This window comes from Rhipicephalus sanguineus, chromosome 3 (genome assembly GCF_013339695.2).
Source record: "Rhipicephalus sanguineus isolate Rsan-2018 chromosome 3, BIME_Rsan_1.4, whole genome shotgun sequence".
In the NCBI taxonomy this organism is placed as follows: domain Eukaryota; kingdom Metazoa; phylum Arthropoda; class Arachnida; order Ixodida; family Ixodidae; genus Rhipicephalus; species Rhipicephalus sanguineus.
In genome coordinates, this window is record NC_051178.1 from 102,819,816 (window position 1) to 102,846,826 (window position 27,011).

The 27,011-nt window shown below is 45.9% G+C and overlaps 1 protein-coding gene across 6 annotated transcripts in view; it reads right to left on the reverse strand.

The window, feature by feature from the left end:
- The window catches only part of LOC119386874 (peripheral plasma membrane protein CASK), a 440,428-nt gene extending 428,056 nt beyond the window's left edge, over positions 1 to 12,372 (reverse strand). For 4 of the 6 annotated variants that reach the window (XM_049413279.1, XM_049413277.1, XM_049413278.1 and 1 more), the window contains exons 1-2: positions 12,266 to 12,372; positions 11,013 to 11,118 (exon numbers count right to left, since the gene is read on the reverse strand). In XM_049413279.1, coding sequence (XP_049269236.1) covers positions 11,013 to 11,089 — 77 coding nt within the window. In that variant the 5' untranslated portion in view covers positions 11,090 to 11,118; positions 12,266 to 12,372. Of the gene's footprint in view, positions 1 to 10,086; positions 10,165 to 11,012; positions 11,119 to 12,265 lie in introns of all 6 variants that reach the window. The other 2 variants (XM_049413280.1, XM_049413276.1) reach the window with 1 other exon arrangement.
- Between the last annotated feature and the right edge of the window lie 14,639 nt (positions 12,373 to 27,011).

Consider the following 27,011-nt stretch of genomic DNA (forward strand, 5'->3'; position numbering starts at 1 on the left):
AGACACGACGCGCGTAGCGTTCCTCTCGCGTTCCACGACGCGAGGTCCCGGTCGCATGCCCAACCGATCGCCAACGGCCAACGCGATCGTGCAGTGCTGACGGCTTCGCATCGCCTCATGGTCCCATTTATCGGGAAAATGGTGTAATTTTTCTTCCCATTCATCCATTGAGCCACACAACACCATTTCACCGAAAAAATTACAGTCCTCGACAATGCTCGACGCTCGCCAAAGCTCGGCGAGCTTCGCGTTCTGTCGGCCTCCATGTTGTCGCATACCATCAAGCCGGTCTTGCTGGCAGCGAGCGCACGTAGCGCAGAGGCTGCTGTCGAGAGTAATCTGGCTACTGATGATGTCTGTAGGACCCCCGTCTGTCGTGTGGATGCGCCTGGCAGCGGATCATTCGGATTAGCCGTCCGCGTCCACGGCAAATCCGGATTCCGGTTCGTCGTATGAATGCACCATTACGGATGAAGCTGACGCAGCTGCCCAACGAGAGCAACATGCGACCCTAATGCAACGGATGCGTTCTCGGAAGTGTGTACCGAGTTGGATCTCACAGAGTGTGAATAAAAGATGCACGTAAACAGTGCGAATGGCGTGGTCTCAGTTCATTGCAACTTAAGAGAAAGTGCTTTGACAGATTCAAGTAAACAGTATAGTTGGCGTGCTCCGAGTTCATTGCAACTTATTACAGAGAAAGTGGTTTGGGAGCCTACACAGACGCTTTAATGTATGTAACCGAAGTAGAGCATCGGTTTCAGACGACTCTGGCAGAAGGTAAACGATACTTGATGGTTATACAAACGTCAATAGAACAGTTCATAAATGTCAGCAGAATGTAGATGATGGTCAATGGGTAGTTCTTCGGGAGCCTAACCGAAAGTTTAAACAATTGTAAATATAAAGTTTGATAGAAAGACCGCCGGCCCCGAGCATATCAGCAATAAGTTGTACATAAACTTCAACACCACATCATCAGAGAGTTCAACAGCAGATCAACAGAAGGTCCAAGTAGGTTTTCACCTTAACATCTTAGAAAGCTCTAAGCATTCCCCGTATATGTTTTCGTTTTGTAAGATAGATTTTAGTCCACCAAAAATAATATAAAAAAGAAAGCGCCAAGAGACTCTCGTGTAGTGCAACACGGGCTCTCGCAGAAATATAAATCTCAGTATGTGTACACAGCGTACAAACTACGCTCGCTTTACCACTCTGAATAAAGAGCACCAAATACAAAATGTCACATGGCACTATTGGCTCACTTCTCTAACTTCTGCGCATCCCTCTTTTGGCGTCGGTCTTTCATTGCAGTTCTACGTAGAAGTCTGGTACATAGCTTGGAAAATCGACGAAGCCAGCCTTGAAAGACACGTAGGTACACAAGAAGGGAAGTTCTGACGACCAGCGTGTGTGGTCGTCAAAACTTCTCTTCTTGCGCACGTGTCTTTAAAGGCTGGATTCGTCGATTTTCCAGTTGTACGTATCTTTTATCTGTATCCACTAAATGAATACCCTGGTTCTCGCCAAAGAGGAAATCTTTTTTTTTTTTCGGCAATCTCGGTAAAAGACAACTTTGCCACAGCTTGAGTACAGTGCAAGAGCAATCATGAAAGAAAAGACTAGTGCAAGGTAGAACGACTAAGCAAGATAGTTTACAACCCCTTGCTTTCGACTTATCATCTTACATCGCGCTCTCTTTCTTCGTGTTGACGAAAACGTGCCAACACGCCCGACAACGCACTTCCCGAAGGCACCGACCAGCATGCAGCATGTTGCATACACTTAGAAATGATTCAACCGCACGCCTACTTATCTTCAGCATAAAATTTAAGTATTGGTCGAGCGCTTTCACGTTGCAGGCACCCTAAAAGCACTAAACCTCGAACGATACCGCTGGTATAAAGCCTCATCACACGTGAACACAAACTTTACACAAACTGACACGTGCGTAAATTAAAATGAAAAACAAAATATATGACTTGTGTGACGGCTTTTCTTGCGGTCTTCGGGCGGTGGTACTCCGATAAAAAATATTACGGAGCGAGCTTCGGGCATCGAGAGCAAACTACGTAGGCATACATGTATCTTATAAGAGTGTCATCTTACTCTGGGAGTTGTTTTCAGGCAATCATTTGCTCGTCACTCGGTTACCCATTCGCAAGTAACAGTCACGAATGACAACAACTCAGCACGTCAAGCTCTTGACGCATTGATCGCCAAAGCACCGATCGTCATATTCAAGAATAGGCATTGCAGTCACCAAAAATAGGGGAGGGAAACGGTGCAAACTGAAAAAGTGCAAAAAAGAAAAGAAATAACACTGCATGCACATTCAATGCTCCAATGCCCAGAACAGTTGCGCTCAGACAGGCAGCTGTTTCCGCACAGCAAGTGGGCATGCAAAAAGATTGAGGAACGTTAGTGTGATGACTATGCTATTGTCCCTGGGTGCGCTACGTGATAGTGATGGGAGATAAAGAGGAAAGAGCGAGAGAGAAAGGGAGAGAGCAGGTAGGATATCAAAAAAATGGTCCACAGCTGGCAGCTTGTCTTACCTAGCAAGTCACATTTGTAGTATAGCCGGCATGCAAGGCTTAGGTTTTCCCCGTACATAGATATCTCTTTCTCTGCAGAGAACAGGGGAAGGAGAAACTGGCGACGTGAAAAAGCAGCCCGAAGGTCAAACCGGTGAGAAGAAGGGCAGGACAAGTGCTAGGACAGTGGCCGGAAATTGATTTCGCTCATGGCTGCTGCCACGCATCGGGAGCGTGGGCGAGCTTTGCAAAAAAGAAGTAAAGCAGAAAAAAAAGCAAGTATGAAAACAAAATGCTTCTGTCCAATCAGAAGAAGCCAGAGAGTGATAGAGAAAAAAAATCAGCACAAGTCAGCACTTGCCACTCTCGGGAGAAATTCGAACCTTGTGTCAGGAAGCCCTCCCAAGAAAGATGTCTTTTGCATAAAGAAAAGAAAAAACTGTGGCGTCTTCTGTCTCCACACGACCTATAGCTGCCAACAAAGAGCAACTTAGCTGCCTGACACCGCCGTTCTGCCATACGTACCACTTTCACCTATAAGCACTCTTTACGTTTAGCTAAAACCCTTGCAAAGGAGGGGAGAAAAGTTCTAAAAAGGAGGAGGCTCTACAACCGGTGCAGTGTTTACAACTTTTCGCGTAGAGCAGCAACGTTTCCTGGGATGAAAGGTGCGTCATAACGCAAATGTTCGTGCGAGAACTGATTCTCGAGCGGTTGACAGGGGTGATAGGGGGCGATGGTTTTGTTTGTTTGAATTTTTTTGCGATCACAACTAAAGCGGTTCGATTTCCTTTTTCGTATGGCAAGTGGATTCGTGCCAGGATTTTTTAAAAATGCATACAGCGCACATCAATGCAGCACAACATCCAAGCATCAAATAATCAAGACAGCAGCTTTTCTTCTGCCAAACACAGCTTCTCATTTCCTTCTTATATAGCAAAACACACTCAAGTGCTTTTGTCTTGAACATATTCAAGAGACAGCCTTTCAATTCATTTTCCGCGTATGCCTGGTGCAAACGCTTTTTGTGCCTCTTGCTTACTTAACTGGTCCAACTCAGCGCAATTTCTTTAAACACAAGAAACTTGCATGCGCTTACTCTAAAAAGACGTTATTGAAGCTGCCGTAAACTTTCTTTTTGGCGAATCGTAGCGTTTCTATGATAACGTACCTATATATATATATATATATATATATATATATATATATATATATATATATATATATTCGTTGAAAATTTAGCAATACGGCTAGAAGAGTCATGAGTACTGTGACAAAAGCACTTGGTAAAGCTCACTGCATGCAGGAACCATGCTACAAATGGTATGCGAAGTGCCGTTTGTGCGAAAGTGCGTATTTTGCAAGAAAAGTTCACAGCAGTGTCCTAAAACTTGGCGATGCATTTATTGCGCACCGTTACGCCTATGCGAGAGTTTCAGAGATCTTGAGACATTCTGAGATATACTGAAACAAAAAAGAATACCAATTTTTAAACTGGTGTTTAATGAATACTCAAGACTCGTTAACTGATAACATAAGCCCCCACAAAATTTCACCAAGCCATTCCTCTCTTTAATACCACTCATTAATTCCTTTCGTTGCAGTTACTTTTGGAGCACCTGATGAAACTATTTCTGTCAGCCAAATTTCAAAGCGTAAAACTTATGGCAGCGAATGTTCATTATCGATAACGAGCCACTCGCATTTCGCACCTTCATGCAGAAGTGACCGAAAAATGCTACAAGGCGCATCATACGACACTGTTTCGCAAAAGAGCCAAGCAGTTTCAAGAGCGCACAGAAGGCGATTCCTTGACAGGTCGCCCTGCGATTAACGCCACAACATCAATACGTTGATCGCGAACATTTTAGCAACACACAGTTCATGCACAGCGACATGTAATAAGACTAAAGATAGAAAACTAAACGGCACACGTGTTCATGGCACGCATGAACTCCAGGCAGAATTCTCGCGTACGTAAATGAAAAAGGTCAAATGACTGATTGCTATATGCGCAAGTCAGGAAGAAGAGTAGACAAGGAAAATAAAGGAAAAGTAAGACACACGCAGATGTATCCAGCGCAACTCTAGATCTCCGCTTAATCTTTCTCGGTGTCCTTTCTGGCGTCGTGTTCTGTTAAGTCATTACAGTGAACCTGGTAGCCATTCAGGCTGTTCCACTGAAAAAAGAATATGACACGCAAATTCTTCATCCTTTTGCTTAACAGTTTTCGAAGTAACATTGAGAAAAGAAAGCTTAAAAATCAGTTTCCTGGGAAAGCACGAATCAAGTCATTACTTCAGTGAGTGCATAGATAGTTGGCTCCGTGAAGATGACGTTAAGGAATGCCCGACAAAGTGAATTTGCTGATGCTGAGCAAATATTAGTTTCCTCATTCACTCAACAGAGAACTAAGCAAGTCAATCGCTAATACGAACGCCGAGCGTGCAATATTTGAGCATTAGTGGACCTGCCAGCCGTATAATTTGCATGGCGGTATTCCTAAGTGCAGGACACTTACGTACGTCCCAGCAGCGTAATCTGACCACACTGTGCATATTTTATTAAGTGCACAAGTTGCGAATCTAAAAGTGCACATAGTGCATTTTCCAGTCAAACACCGGACTTAATTCAAGAGGATTACAGCTAAACATATACAGATAACGATGGCAGGTCGATGTAAAGGGAGACCTGCCTGTGCAGTCGCTCTGTCAAATGACAATGACACTATCCATACGCAGAGTGAAGGCAACTTTCTGTAGGATATAGACAGCTAGAGCGGTAGCCGTTGAAGGAACCCGTATGGATTACTAGGAGGTGATGGCGGTGTTGTTGGTGATGATTAGAGACTGAATTTTAGGCAAACGCCTATTTTTTTCTTTGCGCTCCCTATCATGCCACTTTCATATATGACCATGAATTAGAGGTTAAAAAAGGCTTTTATAGTGTTTTTATAGTGCCTATAAATGCCTATTTTGGGCGCCTGGGCCTACATGCACGTAAATGCCTATGATTGCCTATATCAAAATTGGCGCCTATATAAACAATATTATCCCCAAATTTCGCTCTCAGTGCAGTTTGGGACCGGTATTCATGTTATCAGGCAGCATTCGGAACTTTACGGGGTTCAACCTCCTGATCTTCTTCAACCAACTCCCAGAAAACAAGAGCCAAGACTGTGTTCCTGAAGGCTCCCTCTTGTGTGCACTCGTTCAAGGAGATGTTGCCTTACGTACCCATTCTGCCAGAGCCCACCGTCACACGTTGGGGAACATGGCTAGAAGCTGTCGGGTATTACAACGGCTACTTTTCGGACATCAAGGTCGGGAATAACAACTTTCCAGGTGACGAGAGTGCCACAGACAGGAAGTCTCAAGCTGTCCTCTCTGTGGATAGCCTCGAAGGAGACCTTCCATACTTGTGCGCCTACTTCACGTTCCTCGAAATCACTATAAAAAACTTGAACGCTCGGCACAAACTCTGATTCTGAAGATTGCGCTAATTCTTCAAGCGCAACAAAGAATCGCTGCCGTTCCTGAAGGACCAGTGGCCAAAAAGGCACGTACGAAGTTGCAGTTGGTCTAGGATAAGAACGAAGGATTTTCCGTCCTTAAAGAGGATTCAGGGGTCATGCTGATGCACCCTAGGATCCCAATGTCGGTTAAGTAATCTAATATTTCCGAGTACAACTACGCTGCAATAGTATCTGTTGACGACGGGTATTTCTTAGCGTACGAGCTCATTTTCAGTGACAAAAGGCACAATTTCGAATCCAAAGGTCTGGAGATGGTGATAGTTTGCTATTGTTTCCACAGTTTTCGCGCTGACTGTTAGACAACGTTCCACGTGCTATCCAATCAGGTTCCTTCAAACATGTCCACTTCAAGTGGGCGGAAGTGTATTTGGCAGTGTTGGGACAATTCGGATGATGTCATTGTATATAAGAAAATTGCCAGAGTTTCACGTAACAGTCCACATGTAATAACACGTTAATTTCTTAATACATCATGTATCTCGTGCATTTATCATACGTCTCTTTTTGTTATGTCTTAATTTATTTGCGCCAGACAGATATAAAGTAGCGATTTTTAATAAGCATTCCCAGCTTTTAAGTATTATTTTTCATGTCTGTTTCACTATATCCGACGTTCGCGTAAGCGACTGTGGCCATTGAAACGAATTTGAGCAGTGTGCAAGTTGAAAGTCAATTTATCGTCATTATTCCAGCAGTCTTACGGGACCATTGCACGGCTATGTTCTACTGTTGGCACCTTTGTTCCATCACAAACAATGACATTTTTGTTTACCTGTCGTAGATAAAAGTCAGGCACGTCTTCGCTTGAAATTATTTGCGTTTTTGTAAAAATTGATTGCGCCTATATTTAGGATGTTGGGCGCCTAAAATGTTGTTTTGTCTGCCTATTTCTGGCGCATAAACGCGCTTTTTTAGATGCCTGAAAACCAACCCGGCTTGTAGTGGTGATTACGCTGCAGGTGGGGTTAGCGTGGAAAAGCTGGCGAGCAATCGATCCGACTGAGCTTCTCTGCTTACGCAACCTCGCGGGAAGCTCACAAGGATGCGAGCCACTTCATTAAAGCACTATATTCGGACCTCCTGAAACACTGCCTCTTAAATGCGCACGCGGGGAAATTGTACTTTTCTGATGTTGTCCAGAAGCTACCTCATTTCGGATATCTAATCCAACTTCATGCTGCTGTATAGTAGGCAGCTTTCTTATTCATAAAGCTGCTTGTAACTCGGGTATTTCGAATCAGCCATTTGGCTAGACGCGACACGTCCGAGTAATAAACGTAGCCAACGCCGTACTCTTACCTGCGGAGCAGATGTAGTCGTACTCTAGCTGGATGGCGGCCCCGAATCCGCCCAGTTTCACAGGCGCCGAATTCTCTTTGGTGGCGAGCAGAACACAGTGGGGCTTGATGTCTCGGTGGATTATGTCGTTCTCGTGGCAGTACCGTAGTGCCTCCAGGATTTGCCGCATGTAGTGGCTGAGACGGGTGAAGTTGCACAGATGGCGGGACGGACAACAAGGACAGGTGGTAAATGAAGGACGTCAGAAAATTGAGCTATAGTTGATAAAGATTCACGATCAAAGAAGGCGAGGGGGTGCAAACAGGGGCACAAAAGGACAGAACAACGTAACACAAACGCCGTGTGTTTGCGTTGTCTCGTTTTTCGTGTGTTCCGTGTTTGCATGCCTTATCTTCTTTTATGATGATAAATCGAAATTGTATTACACCAAGAGATTCGTGCCTCGCCAGTACGTTGCTATGACCTAGTCATAACCCGTCATTACGGTCCTCCCAAAATTTCTATTTTATTGCTATTCTTAAAGACAAAAGGAACACACACACACACACACACACACACACACACACACACACACACCACACACACACACACACACACATATATATATTATATATATATATATATATATATATATATATATATATATATATATATAATATATATATATATATATATATGGGTACAAACACAATGCAGGCGTTGTCAACAGTGAAATAGAAAAATCACACCATCTCCCGCTAAAGGGGACCATGAGGCGATGCGAAGCAGTGTTTCGGCATGTAGAGCCCGCGTTCTACAGGTGGAGTGGTGAGGGGGAAAGGGGAGAGGAAAAGTGGAGAGGGGGAGGGGAAAGGAAAGGAGGAAAGTGAGGGGGAGAGGGGAAGGGGGAGGGGAGAGGGAAAGGGGAGAGGGTTTGCGCATGCGCAGTAAGGGTGGTCACGCCGCCGCACACCACCACCACCACCGGATTGAACTCCGGCATAAGATGCTTCACATCTAACATTTATTTCCCAACAGTTTCGGGAGGGGTCCTTCCTTCGTCAGGGGATGAGTTAACTCATACCCATTACTCGAAAAGAACTGGCCCATTCAAACATAATCTACACTTATATATTATATCTATATATATAAACACAAGAGGGAACGGCAGGGGGGTTAATCGTAATTACCCCTGGTTTGCTACCCTACACTAAGGGAAGGGGAAAAAAAGATGGAAAGAAAAGTGGAGAGAAGAAAGTTTATCGACCTATTTTCCGCCTGCCTGTAATAAACAGAGCTGAGATTACAAAACTGAAAAGGACGGTATACAACGTAGTCCTTGCTTTCGTCCTTTCATACATTTAGCACGTGAGACAAGCAAGCCCATGCTACTCTCAGCCCATGCGCTCTTAGTTTATTAGGCTTACAAAGATTCTCCGGTGCTGTTTCACGCGCTGATTGGTCCTGCCGAAAAAGAACTAGCCAATCCGCGGACCACTTAGAGCCATAATACTTCGTTTCAAAAAAAAAAAAATGGAGGTGCATTTTGCGAAAGCAGCCAGAGATATTCAGGTCCAGTTAGACAGTCATCGTCTTTCGGAATGACCGGGACAGTAATATGACTTCTTTTCAGTGACCGTTATGTCACTAAGCGGTTTCTGCGATATTCTTACATGTACTTGCGAAACACAGTGATAAGAAACACACTCATTGATCAGCACCTTAGCTACGCAGGACATTGTTAACTGGCAACAAAATGCCGCGTACCGTCCACTTCCGTTTTGCAATATCAGCTGTTACACAGGCTCATTGAGCAGTCAAGTCATGAACTTTGCAGAACATACTTGGAAAATGATACTTTCCAAAACTCTTCAGTTGTTCTCTCAATGTTAGAGAACCACGGTTGGTGATGCGCTTGTGCAGCCACCGACCGTCTTTTGTGACATAGGTCACTGATTCACGGCGCCCATTAGCGATCCACGGTATGCTGCAATGCTCTGTGACGTTAGCACTTGACAAAAACGTGATTTGCAGGACATCATGAGCACGCGCACCCATAAAGAAACCCAACAGTGACGTTCTTGTTCTGCTGCAAGAACAAGCGGAATCCCTGGCGAAACAGCGGTTGTAAAATCAGTCTGTGGAATCATGAACTCATTATAAAGCAGGATTTAATGGAAAGCAGGATTAGTATGTCACCAGAATAGAGGCTTTCGCACTCCGTGACTTATTCGAGATACTATAATTATCTCGTTCCGCAACTCCTTTACCTTTTTGACATACCTGCTTTTCGACTCCGCTTTTGTTTCCGTCTTTCCCTCACATTTCCCTTTCCCCTAATGTAGGGCAGCAAGTCATAAGCTCCAATTCCTGTTGACCTCGCTACATTTGCATCATTCGTCAGCCTCGCTTCTGCTCAACATTGCATTTTTTGTACTGATCACTCCCTTCTACTTATCGACAACATACTGGTTGTTTACAATAACACGCATAGATGGTACATAGTACTGGAATACGGCCTTTATGAATTATGGCAAATATGTGAATTGGCGAGTAAAGCCTGAAAAAAAAAGAAGAAAAATAAACGAATGGCTTTGGCGATACTAAATTTTAGCGAACAGCAGCCTCAGGTGATTGCCTTCTCTTGTTGTAGTTCAACTCCCACCGTCGGGATAGTTCACACACAAGCAACATCGGCGACGCCGCAAAATAAAAATAAAATGCCGGTAATTTACCTGGCCACCGCTTCGCTGTACACAAACCCAGCAGTGGCTCTTTTCACAATTTCAAAGCACAGGTCCGCCCCTTCCATGCTGCAATAAATAGAAAAAGAAAAGTCATGTCACTATTCCGAAGTTAAACTTTATCTACCCAAGCAAAATACTGGCAATGCAGCAAAGATAATTTCTCTCGTTTTACGCCTGCAGTTTATGTCAAGTAATGTTGGGATAGACTTGAAATGACTTTTTGAGGGCCTAGCTGGTGCATGCTGAGATGGTGCGCTTGTCCCTTGTGTATCTTCCTTGTGTGTTGCGTGTTTTTTTTCTTGCGCTCAGTAATTTTCATCAATGTTGCGATATACCACAGCACGTAGACGCCTTACGCGCATATTCTGAGAAGTTGGCATTCCCATTTTCACAAACCCTTACAAGACAATCCCATAACGCTTCACAAAACTCAGCAGACAAAAGAACACTGATTTATATGTGAACTGATTCACTGAGTACATATAGATTATTGAGGCAATCCCTTAAAAAGGTGAACGTTGCGCAAGGATTTGCAAGCTGTTCTTGACTATATTACGAAGACTGTTCCTCGCAACAAAACAAATAAGAATTAAAATAATACAAGTTTCAGTGCACAGATCATATCTCCTAGGTATTTATTGAACAATTAATTACACGTACATAATGCGATTAGTGCTCGTTGTACCAGTAAAAATATTAGCTGCAAAAGAACATCGAAATGATAATCGTCATTGAGAAGGAGCGTTCGCTTCCTTCAGCTACTGACACTATATTTCCAAAATATAAATTAGTATTATGCCAGGATGCTTCTTGAAAAATTTTCATAAGCTTGTTACGCTTTAACTGTGCGAACGAAATAGTGGCATTGAAACTCCTACAAGAGATAACGCGAGAACTAAGGATCATATACTTACTACTCAAACACCATGTAGAGCATTCCCTCCGAGCTGTATGTTTCTAAAAGTTCAACAATGTGCGGATGTTTGAGCATGTGGCAGATTGTGGCTTCTCGCTTTAGGTCTGTCAAGAAACAAGACAAAAATGCATGTCAATCATGTTTGGATGGATCTGTATAGTCGCAAACACTCAATCTGGATTCCAACGACCGACCGAATCTCGTACATGAGCACGACGTATTTCAATGGCACCGAATCAGGCCGCACACGAGGAAGAAGCCGCAGACGTGTACCTAGGAGCGTGGTTTGCTTCAATACAGCGACGTAATGTTCGGCTTCAGCATTCGGCTGGCCGTGTTAATCCAGTTCAGCGAATGACTTTTCGGGTGAACTACAGTCCAATTTCACTGAACGTGACTCATAAAACGACAACTCTCACTTCGTAAACAGGGTCTGTGTGCTGCAGCCGACGTTTCGACGAGTAGACTTATCTTCTTCAAGGGTGCAACTGTTGCAGCTTTAAAAAAGACAAGTACGCTTGTCGAAACGTCGTGCTCCGGCAACCAAACCCTGTTTACGAATTTTTCATCGCAAGCGTCGATCTTCCCCTGACTCCTGCCTTTTTTTTTCTTTTTTTTTGGGGGGGGGTGGGGGAGGGGAATCTCCTTTCAGTCATTCTCATATTTCCTTAACCACCCCCCTCCTGCCGCCCTCCGAACCCAAAGTAGAAAATAGAATCTCAAATCTGGTTAGCATACTTGCCTCTTCTCTTTCACTACCACAATGGAAAATGAAGCCCGTCGCGATTCAGTTACGTGTTCGCTGAATTAGAAATAAGAAGTAGGTGTGGAACCGCGTAAGACATGGTGCACGTGCAAGAATATATTACGATAACGCGGATCTATAGAGCAGGCGCTCACGAAAGTGCAAGCATGGGCTCAAAAACGCCCATAATGGACAAAAACTGTCGTAGGCGGCAGCGAATACAAAATTCGGGAGACACAAAATTACAAATCTTGACGACAAGCCGTGCCATAGTTAAGTTAAATAAATGGAAATTGAAGACGATACCGTGTTAGAACTCATGATACGGTTTGTGTTTGGACCAAGCGCTGTCCCTCAAGCTTAAAAAGTTTATTAACGCAAGGGACATGTGTATATAGTAGCGAAACGTCATCTAGGTACGGAGATTGCTGGGGTACCAGATTCCAATATTGCTTCGCTTTATAGCCCATCACGAGACACGCAGCGTAGGGGCGGCAAAGACGTACCTTCTGTGCCGAGTCCAGGACAAGAGGTAAACTTGGCAACGTCGACGACTTTGACCGCGAACTGCTGGCCAGTCGTCTTGTGGACACAGCGGCGCACCACGCTGAAGGGGCCCCTGCGCAGGAGTGAAAGCAAAGATGCACTCACGTGAGATAGAGAACGATGTACACGTAATCCATATCAATAGAAAGACAATACAGAATTGATTGATTGATTGATTGATTGATTGATTGATTGATTGATTGATTGATTGATTGATTGATTGATTGATTGATTGATTGATTGATTGATTGGTCGATTGATTGATTGATTGATTGATTGATTGATTGATTGATAATGGAAGTCCTGGCACCAACATTTTCCGGAGGAACGTTTCATTAGCAAATAATTACACAGAAATCACATCCGCATAATTGGGTATGAACGAACGAACGGACAGACGAAACGCAAACACAAACATGCAACAATATTGCCATTCTTCACTATACGACAAAAACACAATCGACGTGCGGTTTCTCAAGTATGTGGGAAACGTGAAATGCTTTTGCTTCCAAAGTAATGTTTGCTTGGCACCGTAGTGACAAGATTCAATGAACAGGACTCGCGCGTCGAGGTTGCACCGCAGAGCTCGCCTGCTATGCCTTAGAACACCAACCACTAACCACACTAAGAGGCTTAGAACACTAACCCACAGCCGCACTCACGGTATCCGCGTACGTAACAAAGTGTGGCATGTTTATCATACTTCAGTGAAGGCGCGAAACAACTCCTCCGTGCGAGCTTTGAAAGCAGTTTGAAAGCACTGCGCTTAATGGAGAGTCCCGGTAAGTTGCGCCGTCTGCCGGAGGAATGAAGCCATCGACCAGTGAAGCCTCCACAGCCGCCCACTAGAGAGCGACACTGGAGCGTGTTGACGTCACATTTGGCTGCGACCTTGAGTACTTCAGGAGAAGCTAGTGGGGAAAAAATAGGGAAGAACTTCGCGGTCAGGGGGGGCCTCGTTTCGTGGCGCCGGAGCTCTTCTATACGTTCACGGTCGTTCAACGCAGCGCTCCTCGTCTCGTTGCTAAGATGTTGCGGTCGTTAAGAGCGTCTGTTTCACTATAAACTCGATAGGCGCGGGTGCATCGAATATGAAGGCTTCGTCCTTAACGCATGATACTGCAACGGTCTAGTATTTCCATATGATAACACGGCGGGGGATCAGTGAAATCACAGTGGTATCAGGGTGCGATCATACTGAAATTATTGTTTCGATCTGAATTTTTTTCCCGGTTACAGTTCTTTGTCCCCGACGTCCGAGTTGCCTCCATTGTAAGCAAAGTTCGTTTTATTTCTGCACGTATTTAAATTAACGCCAAGCGCTTTTACTTGCGCCAAAGAAGATTGGCGGGCAGAAAATTGTCGCATGGTGTATTTATTAAAGTTACGAACACGGCAGTGAAATCGCGGCTCAATCAGTGAACCATAGAGTGTGGTTGTTCGTACCAAATTGATATGTTGCGTAAATAAACCAGCAGTGCAAACTTAAATAACGATTTGCGCATACTAACGTATATGGTCAGAGGTGGGGTGTAGAGCGCAGCAAGCGCAGGACCGAGTTAATTGGAGAAGCATGGAAGAGGCCTTTCGCGCTTTAGTGGATGTAGTTCGGTTGATGACGATGATGACATTGGTCATCGCCTGTAGATAAGTTGCACTGTGCATGTGTATAGTAAATTGTGCGCACTCATGTCCTCTCTCTTTCACATTTACCCTTTCTGTCTCCTCCCCACGTGTAGGGTAGCAAACTGATCACTATAGCCCTTAGTTTCGCGTTATAGCTGTTGCGTCAAAGCAGCTAGCACAACAAAAGATCAAGCGCACACAAACGCAGAAAACCACACTGCGATGAAGGGGCTAATCCTGAAAATATATTTCGAGAATTTCAAAACACGGTGTCGTTTAGTCTGAAGACCCTAGCTCTGTCTGAAGAAAGTAGAACTTTCCAAGTTTGAAGTGGTTTAGAAAGGGTTGTCTCTAGGAACAAAAATAAATCCTCCATCGAGAACGAGTAATCGGTGGTCCTTTAGAGGACCCAGTTTCGGAACGTGACGGTGCACACATGAAACGGCTATCGCCGAAGCGACGCGGGGTTGAGCATGAGTACGTCCAAGTTATAGAGCACAAATTACATATACAGTCCGATTTGGGTGTTGTGGTTTCGGGCACGTTTTCTCCTTTGTTATTTTTATGCCAGCCTCTTTCGAAGTCTCCAAGTAGTGAATTTTACATCGCTGCGCGTACACATATAATCAGATGCGGAGCTACGCGGGGACACCTTTCAGCAAGGGCCAAGAAAACAAACAAAAAAAAGTAGGCTCGATTCACTCCACACTTTTGCAGCGCTGCGCTCCATCGGTACGGCGAGAAGGGGCAATAAATGCGTGCCGTTCGCCGGTAGGTTCGGATTAGTCGAAGAAACGAACTCCCGCATGGCCACACGTGCACTCTTTCACACACATACACGCCTACTCAGCGGTTTTTCTCTTCTCAGGAAAAAAAGAAAACTAAGTAAAGGATCACGAGAGCCACTTGGCAAGACGACATGTTTGCCCGGCCCCTCCCAATTCGGAGACAGCTACAGAAAAAAAGGAATGAAAGCGTAGACGGCTTCCCTGCCAGCTCAGTGTTTGCACAGAGTACACTGTCGCAAATCGCCGAAGCACGACCTGCTAAGGGGAGAATTGGCGACGTGCTTCTCGAGAAGAGAAGAACCACTCAGACGTCGCACTGCTTAACTCCATTGGGCTGAAGGAATTTCGCACGACCGAACCTAACCCCTGCATGGGTGCCCTATGCTCTCTTGCGCCCGTACTGCAAGTGCCCAATTCTGGGACACATTGATAAGTACCAAGGCTCTATCTATATCTTGCCTCGAGTACGTCCGGCTGGCGCCGTCAGTTTAACATTTCGTCACGCCGTACACTCTCCTATCTTTAAAAGCTGGTACTGAAGTCCCTATCAGCAATTTCTGCTCAATTTTTTTTTCGCAGATAAGGTAACTTGGCGTAACGCTTCTACCTTTTCAGGTGATATTGTGTCGGACGACGAAGCATGTCGTGGAAATTCGTGGCTAAACTACAGCCGTGTCCACGTCTGTGTAGAGAGCGCGAGCAGCTGGCCTTACGCTCCAGGGCGACACCTTGCGGCAGTTGCAGGCTCTGCCGTGGTGTGCCCAGGAGCATACGCGGCCTAACAGACATGCAGACTTGCTTTGCACGATTGACAACGTTGAAAGGTGCGCTTGTTGAACCGAAGACGCACGCTCTCTCAGGGCGCTTTCTGCGTCTCGATTCCAAAAGATGACTCGTTTCGACTGATAACACGCGCCTGGCTGTTTCGCAACAAACGATGCACATTTGCGGGCCGTTCCGAGGTTTGGGATTATATGAAAAAAAACGATAGCGCCAATGGCCGTGTGAGAAGAAATCCCAGACATTAATCTTTTATGCCGTCTTTTGCCTACGCTCCATCCGAATGCTTTCCCATTTATGTGGACATAGGCGTGCGCCGGGGGGGGGGGGGGGGCACCCCCCCTGTTCACCTGAGAGGGGGGGCGCAAAGTCTGCCCCATACATTGACCCCCCCCCCCCTGAAGGGGAACCCTGCGCACGCCTATGGTAATAGATGATTCGTTCGTTTGTATTTTGGCTCCACCTTATTTATTAGGAGAACACGGCGTGATCAGCAACTGCGGAAGAGAAGAAGCTTCAGCCTACACTTAACCACGAGGAGTCTTGTGGTTGAAATCGTCTCCTTCCTGAGGTTCTCCTCGTTAGGCCGGTGCGGAATGCTTGAAATCTACGTCTTTTTAATACCCCATGTACAGACGTGTCCACAGACGTGGATGCGGCTGTACATGGGGAAAGCATTCGGATGGAAACGCGCATATATATATATATATGTATATATATATATATATATATATATATATATATATATATATATATATATATATATATATATATATATATTGTGAGCGCTGACTGTGTCGGTCATCATCTTCACTTGTGCATACACATCATCGTGATCATCATCATTGTGTTGGATCGCCGGTGTTCGGTTTTTGGTTCGCGCGCCTTTGCTGTAAATACAACAATCGTTCCGTCGTACCTGACGTCGTCTCACAATATATATATATATATAAGAAAGAAAAACAAACCAGTACAAAACTGAGCAGGCTGATTAAGTTTCGTATTGTTGTTCTAGCATAGCTACGACATTCTTTTTCTTTTTTTGGTTGCAACAGACACCTAGTTCTTATGGTACTTATGTGACGGTGATCGTCAGCTTGAAGTGTGACAATGGGCACTTATTACCAGTGATACTATACTTTAAGTGCAGTATTTTCAAGCGACCTTAAAGACAATTTCGAATGAACGACCAGCTTGTACGGCGAAGCAAAAGCGTTAAAAGCTCTACGATAACACCTGCTGTTTAGTAGGCATTGGCCAGTCTGTGTCAGCGCGCGCTGATTGGATAGAATTCGAGAGACGGCGATGGCGAATGATGTCGGTCCTCCGGCTCTGCTCTATTCCATCAGCGCGCGCAGATATAGACAGCATACTTAACGGGCTCTTACAGAATGCGCCCCCTAGAACCCTATGAGGCGTCTCACAACAGAGGTGTGATGTACAACTCCACCAGACGCTTATGCGACGCCATCACGATTAGCAGAGGAAGAGAAGTTTAGGAGAGGCCCGGCGAACGTGATCGCAAAGGAGCACAAGGACATCTGTTCACCCCCCCCCCCCCCATACCCATGGCGACTACTCTCGTGAAGCTGCTGTTGCTCTCGTGATGTATCTCGCACCCGAAAAATGAGATAAGAGTTTCCAGTGCTGGCTTTAATCGCAGCACAATTAGTGTTCGAGGCAAGCTGTCCTTGCAGCATGACTTGTGTTATGGGTATGCGTTGTTTGCGCGAGTTTCGGCCAGCAATACGGACCGCCACGCCATCACGGATCGAGTTTTCGCCGTCTTCTTTAACGTGTCCAAAAATAACGAAGGGGCAAGTCTGCCTCACTAAAACTGCTGCAGAAGTTTTGTAGATTTCATTGAACAGCGACAGCGGTGCATGGCCAGCTAGCTTTTCGTAATGACATTCGAACTTCACCCCCGCCTGCACGGGCCAGCCGATTGGAGAACCAAAGAGCGGTGAGCAAGCCATATCGCTTCATTTGCGGCAGTTGTAAGCGTGTTAGGGTATGTCATTTATTTCTTACCTCTATGACGCTTAGCGAGCTGTGGCTAGGCGTCTAAGAACAATGGCCTGTTAGGAAGTGCCAGAATTCACGTTGCAGGTCTTGCAGCACGTTAGTGCGCGAGACAATATCGAAGGAAAAGAGTAGGCGCTCGCGCCTTGAAGTTCACTTCGTGCGCCGTTCAGACCCCTGTATACACGAACAGCAGTGTGGTCACAGCCGCATAGCATGCGCGGCCTAGCGTACTAACGCGCTATGGCAGATATGAGCACCACTCCTCGGTCAAAATGCTACGCGTTTGTACGAATTTCTTCCCACCCCCGCATGTTCACTCCCATACACAAACTGACGTGATAAGCCCCCATTGATCCTTATGTGGGGGAATAGCCACCCTCACCCAGCTAATCTACTGGCCACTCCCTCACCTGTGGTGAGGGAAGAAATACTTCCATTCAACAACCCAGTGTTCCAGCTCCACGCCATAACAGAGCCGGACGGTGGATGACAGGCCACCTTCCAGGCCTGGAGCTCTACCTTCCCCTCTAGATGCCTCTTTCATTACATCTGTGGTCAATAAAAGTTTCCTACTACTACTACTGCACATAACGCTCGTGTCAGCGTCAAAACGGCAAAAGCTGTCCGGTCGTCACTGCAGTGCCGATTGAAAGGAACGTCGGCGGTGCGTGCGCTGGAATCCGCCGTCATGAGGGGTGCATAAAACACGGCATCCCTGACGTTTCTCCGGCTGCTGCGACTGAATCCGGTGTTTGCCGTACCCAAAAACATAGCGTTTGAAATTGGCGGCTAATGCTCGGAAGAAGCCGTCCCTGGGATGCGAGTTCGGAAACCATCCATCGCAGCATCTATGGATGCCTAGCCTCCCACGCGGCAGTCGGGCACACGCTTTCGATACCGGAACAAGGCGACGGCGTCGCCACCAACAACAACGGCTCGAACGCATCTTAACTGTCTGAACATTTCGCATCAAAATTCACCATGCGTGCGAAAAAAAATGGCACATTCCAAAATGTTTATTTTTGCCTGTAAAGCGTGCATCACTGCAATAGTAAGCATCCAAAGGGAAAGCAAATAGTAGTGCGCAGAAGATCAAATTGCCAAAGAATGTCGTAACAAGGTCAAGCTAGCAACAACGACAACAACAACAACAACAAAAAGATGGTAAAAGAGAAGACCGTAATAGGTGTAAAGGCGCAATCAATATAAGTAATTCGCGTAACCAAATACGATCTTTGTAAACATACTTTGTACCAGACACTGTGAAAAAAAAAAAAAAACGCCTTCGCTAACAGATCATAAGAGTCGCCAGGAATAACCCTGTCTGCGGATGGTTGAAGGTCTGCACATTTATTACCAATATGCGCGTTGTCACTTTAGAAAGCATGGCCACGAGCTTCGTCGACTTCTGGGAGGTGCCTAGATTACAGAGATAAAATAGCTAGGAAAAGATAGTGAAGAAAGGAAACAGCGGCTAGTAAAGAAAAAATAACAAAGGATGGCAGAATGAAGGCGGAGTTAACAACAAGCCAAAGGCTCACAGCACAGATCAGCATATATTCACTTCTCAGAAATAAACTAGAAAACTTTAATTGCACACCTACGCACATCTCAAGCCGCCGTATTGTGCAAATCTCGCAGAAAACGTGGCCGTAGTTTCACCAATGGCAAATATTCACGATGACGCGAGCCAATAAATGGTCTTAAACTGCGCAAATGAACTGATTGCTCTGGTGAGCATGTACGCGTTGCGAGAGTGCTTTCTTGTGTCACGACGGAGTCGCGCAAGGCGCTCAAACACAGATTAGACGACGAAGGAACTCAGTACGATAAGGCATAACTAAAAAAAAAATAATAAACGAGTCTATGTATGCTCAGCAACCACCTGTATTCATTACTTTCCAAAGCTAAGCTATCCTAACAAAGTCCCTAGAAAATCCCGCGAAGCAACTCCGGCGAGCCAGATCTAACGAGAGGCTTAAGCGGGGAAACCAGCGCCGAGGTCAACAGAGAGAATATCCAAGGAAGAAGGTTAAGCGATGATTACCATATTCGACCCGCCCGTAGTCAGGTTCTATTCCAAGCGTAGCAGTTCTGCCCCCGCATTTTTAGGCCCGCTGTGAACCTTTGTGCGATACACGTGTACCCTCTCTTATGCAAATCACGCCAGTCTTTTCGACGCGCCGCTGCTCAGACAAGCTCATTCTTGTCTTCCTCTTTATAACTACATATATATTTTTTTATTTTTCACGGAGGATGGATAACTTTTATTTGCGCGCTGGGAAAGTTTAAGCTCTACCACAGCGTAAGTTTAAATTTAGTGAGTGCCTTTACTGTTTTCGTTAAACGGAAAGTTTGTACTTTCAAGGCTGCAGCGTCGGAACATGTATAAAAAGGCACACACTCTCCGCAAGCTCATTCTACCGGAAAACATTAGCGAGCAAATTTTGTTAGTTTCTGTTTCGTGCCGACAAAACATTAAATTATTTTTATTTATTATTATCTTTTTGCGTGTGACCGATCATAACTTTTTGGACGCGCACAATCTGCTTATTTCACCACGAGAACCAACCTTTACATGTTGCTGCGTCTCTGCGGTCTGTAGGACGTTTTGTCGCTGAGCGTGACCGCTGGTTTACTGACCGGCCTCCAAGTTCTCATACAAAGAAACAATTGCGAATACACATACTCGAGCAATAATAAAGACGTAAATCGGTCAAAGTTTATGCCGATCCACCTAGTGCGACTTAGGTCAAAGCCCAGCTGTTGCTCTGGGAGGTTGAACCTTACCAATCAGTCACTGAGTGTCGCACGCGTAATGAAATAAGAAGTACACAAAGTTGATTGTTTCCGCAGCAAACGATTTTTATACTTTAAGGTAACCACGGCGATCGGCTCATTTTCCGTCTTGTGTTTTTACATAACTCAAAGAAGACGGAGAACTCAAACGGAACGCCTAAAAACAACGCAGTTCAAAATTGCATAACTAGTCTTAATCTAAGAGCGCTTAAAACCATTTTTTAGCGGCATACTGAAACGATAGTTCATTGAGACAGGGTTGAGAAGCAAGGGTAAGACGCACTATCTTGCCGGGAGGAGCTCATTTGAAGACTCATACGTCATGATAGAAATAGTAATATCTTTTTTAAATAAACAGCAAGAACAACAAGAAGAAGGAGATAGAAAGAGAGATAAATGATAGGAAATGTAGAGGTTCTTGAGCGATTTGAGAAAGTTTTGCTATGATCGATTCGTGAGGTGATAAACTCCGATACAGAGGCCAATTGATAATTACTTAGAAAAGTGATTCATACCTCTTTAAACTGATTGATTGATTGATTGATTGATTGATTGATTGATTGATTGATTGATTGATTGATTGATTGATTGATTGATTGATTGATTGATTGATTGAAACTGCACAGAAAGTTACAGCAAGAAGGCAAGGAAACCAGTAACAATTTCGCAAACACTCGGCTACATTTCCGGAAAAAAGACACAGAAGTACAAAAACTTGGAATGCTGGCAGTATGGAAGCAAATAGATACCGGATATAAAAATTCATACACGCAGTGGGGTCACAAACATCCATAAAGGAAACTACTATTATAAGATCGTTCCCATCAGCGATTTTTATAACCATGGGACGGGTCAGCTCAAATCTCGGGACGCCCACGTGAGCTCGCATAGAGGCGGGATAGAATTCGCTCTTACGACTCTACCCTGAACGGAAAATTCCAACTTCGGAGACGAAGGTCGAAGAAAGGACAAAGTACACGCGCGAGTGGACGCAGCCGAGGCGCCTTCGCCGACGTACCAGCGCGAGTCTGAATGTCTGCTTCGCGAAAGATCCGAATTCAACGCCAACGCGAGTTCAGTACCTTTTAAGGGCAGCATTGGACGAAAAAGGGGAGGCAAAATAAAACGGTCGAGAGAGAACCCATAAGAGAACGACCAGGGCAGAGCCCGCCCTGTGTGCTCGAAGCAGCGCACAGCATAGACTCCTACCGTACTATATAGACCTACAGGCACACGCTGCCGCGCCACCCCTTTTACGACACTATCGACGGCGGAGACCCCTTTCAGCCCACCTTATTCTCTCTACGGCCTTTTATGACTTAAGGCAGTAGCGCAAGGAGGAAAGGGTGGATGAATAAAGAAGTTCGAGCTTAGATGAAAAGACCCAAAGCGATGCATGGATGATGTAAGAAGCAAACTGGCATAAAACGCGAAACGTAAAGTCCGATAACATTTCGAACAGGACGGCGATGCTTCCGTGTTCTTTCTTTGTTTTTTTTTAATTCTCTTCTACACGATGCAGTGAATGAACTTACCAAGAGAGGCCTGTATGTTCTGGGGACGCGAGTGAGGGGAGGTCCCAGAAGCTCTTATTTTAATTACCCACGCTGTCTCCCGGCGGTGAATTGGGGAACGAACGACGAAGACGTATTCCGGCAAACAGGTATAAAGAAATGAAGAAGGAAATTAGAAGCAAGCGGGACAGTAGCTAATATCTAGGCTTAGACAAATAGTAAAACGGAGGCACGACGTCACGAGACTGCGCCGGCGAATGATTAAAAGGACTCTTCTCAAAACATGTAGGGCAGCCGTGAGACGACGGCGGCGGAGAATAAAAACAAATTGATGAAGGAGGGCGGCGCAGCTAGAATAATAACGTTGCCTATTCATTCGAAGAAGCAGGAAGAGGCGAGGGCATTCAAGTGTGCGCCGGAGGCCTTAACCTCCCGCTACGCCGCGTTTGAAAAAGGCGAGCTAGACACACGGGAATGAACTTTCGGGTTATCTTGATACTGCAGCGACGGAAGTGGCAGGAGCGAGCAAACGGCGTTTTTTTTATTTGTTATTGTAGAATTAGATTACAGGCCGCGCAATAACGCATCACGTTTCTTCGCCCCCCCCCCCCCCCCCCACCGTAATGTTCCATTTCGCTCGTGTATAATAAAAGTCATAACAAATTTGGAAAACTTAACAGCGTAACCAAGTATTCTATAACGACCATTACGTATTTTTCGGTACAGTGATCCGCCGCAAGATCATGAGAACAAGTGAATTTCAGCTGCGCTGGGTTGAGTGTTGCTGGGCGAGCAAGCAACTGCGTGTCCATCGCTGTGAGCTTCTATGTAAGCTCGTAGTGGTTCGTGAAGGAGCTAACCGGGAACGACATGTATACGCTATTGGGCTTGGAGGTCGCAGAGCCGAGAAATATTATTCGTCCTCATTGAGTGATTTGGCACGATCTAGCAGGTTTGCCGATGCCAGTGATACTGCATATGATCACGCCTTACAACAGATTTTTTTAAATACTCTTTTATCTTGCCATGTGTCGGCGGGCCAGGTGGGCCGATCTCAGATGTCGCGCTTCCTCCGAGATCGGCCCAGCCGACTTTCGGTACAATTTGTGCTCACGCCACCGGACGCTGGATTCATTTACATATTAGCCATATAAGGCTTTCGCTTTAATAATGTTTCTGTCACAAGCATGCTATAGGCGCAAGTATCAACCCCCTCCCGGTCCCCAAGACACCGAAGAAGTAACATGTTTAGTGGAACGTCCGAAACAAAAATAGCATTAACGAGGAACGCAAACGCGAATTGAATTAACAACGGCTTTCACATCACAACGCGTGCAATCGTGTTGGCTACGAGAACAAAATGCATACTTATATATATCAAGCAGTTCGTGCAAAGTTCAAAACTAACGTTCATATATATATATATATATATATATATATATATATATATATATATATATATATATATATATATATATATATATATATATATATATATAAAGATTCAGTGCGCGCCATGTTAGAGCATCTCGCCTTCGAAAGTGTAAACGAATGCCATTCAACTACGTCCCAAAATAAAATTTACCGAACTTCCTAAGGAAGATTTAAAAGTTTACCTTATGACGATAAAATATGATCTTATCCCAGTTTCGCTGGTGTTTTGGACAGCCCTATTAACAAAGAAGTCACGTTCGTTCACTCTTAGCGAGATGCTCCCTTACGCGTGAAGCTCGAAAGCAGGACGGGTGCTCAGACAACGTTTAGCTTAGCGCATTTTTGCTGCCGACGAAGAGAAACTCTTTTTCAGAGGCGCGTCTGAGCTCTCCGACTCGCGGAGGACTCTCTTGCCACTCTGTAATCACCCAGGAGGCGATTTAAAAAAAAAAATCTGAAAAATAAATGAATAACTAACGGGCCTTTGTTTTCCTAAGCACCGTCTACGTGAAAGCAAACGGTGAACAAACATCCTAACTAAGAAGAAGGGCGGGACGTTTAGGCCCGCTGGGGAAAATAAATAAACAAACAGGCGTCCGGTGTAAAAAAAAAAGGATCAAGATAAAGTAAGCGGTTGTGACGAGAAAGCGTGCACAGATGAACAGAGGAGACTGAAGTCACATAGACACACGCACAGACACGAAAGTAAACGAGAAAACGAAAACAATTTTGAACTTCCAAGGGAGGGCCGCTAACTATTCTCAAGGTATTCCGCGAGCTTCTGGCGCAAAACGGTATAGAGAAAGAACAGTAGCCACCTCCTACTTTACTGTGCTGGAGATGGCGCAACGACGTCTTTCTTTTCGGGCCTTTTGTCGCGGGCCAAGCTAGACAACGGATGAAAAAAAAAAGAAAAACAGAGACGGAAGGAGCGCGACTTCTGGGCCACCAGCCTTCTGGCGAAACGACCGCGGAAGGACAAAGGGGTTCGAGGGCCGGAACAAAGAAAGCAGCACGGGAGACCAAAGTGCAGTGCTCCGCCGCGGGAGGAGAAATCTGGCAACGAACAACGCACAAAAGGCTTTCCTTCTGTCGTGCGACTGCCGACGCTTGCTTGCATCGCGCGGTATCTCTCGCGCTCCAGCAGGACCGGAATAAAAGTCGAGGCGAGGCAGGACATTAAAAAAAGAAATAAGAGAGACAAAGCGAGGAAAGGTTTCGGAAAGAAGTGGAGAAGTGTTCTAAAAGAAAGAAAAATGCGAAGTACAAGAAACGGTGGGCACGAAAAAGAAAAAAAAAAGGGGAGAGAGCCCGAACAACTGCCGACCGCAGAAATGGGGGGGAAACGAGACTTGGAGAAACATAATGACGGGGGTGTTTGCAGCAACGGCGGAAGTCGGGGGAAAATCTCGAGGAATAACATATCGCGAGCAAAACGACGCTGCCAACAAGTTGCGAGGGCCCGCCTAAAGGGAACGCGGTGACTTTTCTGGAGCGATATGGAAGCATTCGGCGGCGTGCGCTCGTGGGTGTAAGCGTATGCGCGCGCGCCGGCGTGCACTTGTGTTCTCGTTATTTGCGTGTACGCCTTTGTGTGTGCCTGTGTGCGGGAGTAGCCGTCTGCGCGCTTGAGCACGTCCGCGCCGTACGTTTGGGTTTCCGCATGTGCCTCGCGCACACAGAAACTACGTGTCCGTGTGAGTACATTTGGAGTGTGTCGTTTATGTTCAGTGTGCGCAAAAATTACGCGTGTTTGTGCACTTGTATCTATGTTTGTGTGCTGTACATGTGTGTTTGTGTCAATGTTTCTGTGCTACGTGCTTATGTTTCTGTGCTACGTACTTATGTTTGTGTGATACGTGTGTGCTCCGTGCGTGTGTGTGTGCATGTGAGTGTGCGTGTGAGCGTGCGTGCATGCGTGCGCGCGCGCATATAGTAAACAGAAATACCGATTAAAGCGCGCGCGAGTGAGCGCTTTATTGCGCACTGTTTGCGGCACATTCGTGCACGCTTCAGGGCTCACGGAACGCTTCCACCTCGTGCATGCGCTCCCGTTTGATGTTGCGAGAACAAATACTGCAAGGTCTCAAAGGAAGCGCAAAAGAAAAAAAAAATAAAGGACCACCGCTACGTCTCAGTGAAGGGGTCCATTACAGGGGCGCTTCCGCAAGCAGCGGAGCACGGCGCGTCCAGCGGTAGATAATGGAGGAGGAAGGGACGCGATGAGGAAGGCGAAAAAAAAAATATGGCGACGCCCATTAGGGACACTTCACTCCCTTTTCCTTAAGGATAAATGGAGGGAGGCGCGAGCGCAGCCTGTGCGCGGCAGAGAAAAAAGAATTATCGAAAGAAATAAACAGAATCGCGGCAGCAACGCAGAGCGGCCACAATCATTTTCCAACAGCTCCGGGCCTCCATTCATTCGCTGCCCTTGGCACGTCGCGATTCTTCGTTGCTTCAGTCTGTTCTCGCCCGCTCGCTCAGCTGAATGGTGGCGAGAGCTGCGAGCGGTGGAATGCTTGCGAGAGAAACGCTTTGCGCGCCAGCGTTGCTGGCGAAAAAAAAAAATTCTTTCTCCCGTAAGATATATATTGTGTGGGAGCTCTCGCGAACAACGATAGTGCGGCCTAGGTATGTAGCGACAGTTTGCCCGCTTTCCACGAGAATCGACGCTTTCGCAATAAAAAGAGGACGTGTACGTAAACGGTGTTTGGAGCACGCGAGTCTCGGAGCACTTTGAAAGCTGTTACTGTTGGCTTGTATGACAGGGGCTTTAACGCGGTCATGGAGGATATTTCTTTCACAATGTCAATGCTAGACTGATGTTTGAGAAAAAAAATGTAGACGCATAATAACCACCAGAAAAAAAAAGACGAGCACCAACTGTCCATTCGAAACAACTTGTCGGCACATTTGCCTGCACATTCTAATTCCTGCTTGTGTAAAGCGAGGCTTTCCAGCGTTTCTGTTCTTGACAAAAGATCAGATGCTCTGGCCAGCGAAATAATGGAAGCTTTTTCGATAAAAATGAAAGGCGAATTGTGCATAGGCTTCCAAAGCGACGTCGAGCGGCGCCACTGCTCTTATCGCAACTGGGGGCATCCACGGCTGCAACACTGCCGCCCCCGCTTCCGCGTACGCGCAGAGCTCTCGGATTGCATTTGTGCTGCGTCGCAATGGAACTATTGCTGACAAGCAGTGCTCTGGGCAGAATGAGGAGCGCATGCGCGCACGTGTCTTTGCCGCCGCCGCCGCTGGCAGATCCGGTGACAAACCGCCTTCGCGGGCAGCGTCTGCCCCCAGTAACGCATAGCTCAACCGCGCGAGCGTCGCGCCCAAACTTGAGCTTGGGTTCCCTATAAGTGACACCTCCGTGGTTTTGCGCACGTCTGAGTTCGAATTTCGCACTTCTCTGCTGCACTAGAAATGACCCTCCAATGTCCTCGTGTTTGATGTGTAGAGATTAGGTGAGACAGTGCTGTTTGTGCATGTGTGGTGCGGCGTATATATTTTCTACTGTTCTCCTGCGAATAAAATCAGTTGCGAGTGACGCTCTATTCCTGTGCTTCGCCTTTTTTTTCTGGTGGTGCTTAGGCGTCTAGTTTTTTTCTCAAAGTTATGTACTAAATAGCCCGGCAACAAGTTCAAGGCTGATCTGGTCATACCGCTTCACTAGGAATGCGGCAGTACCAAATTGAAGACAAACTATCTACCTCGGGCGCACTGGTTGAACGACATAG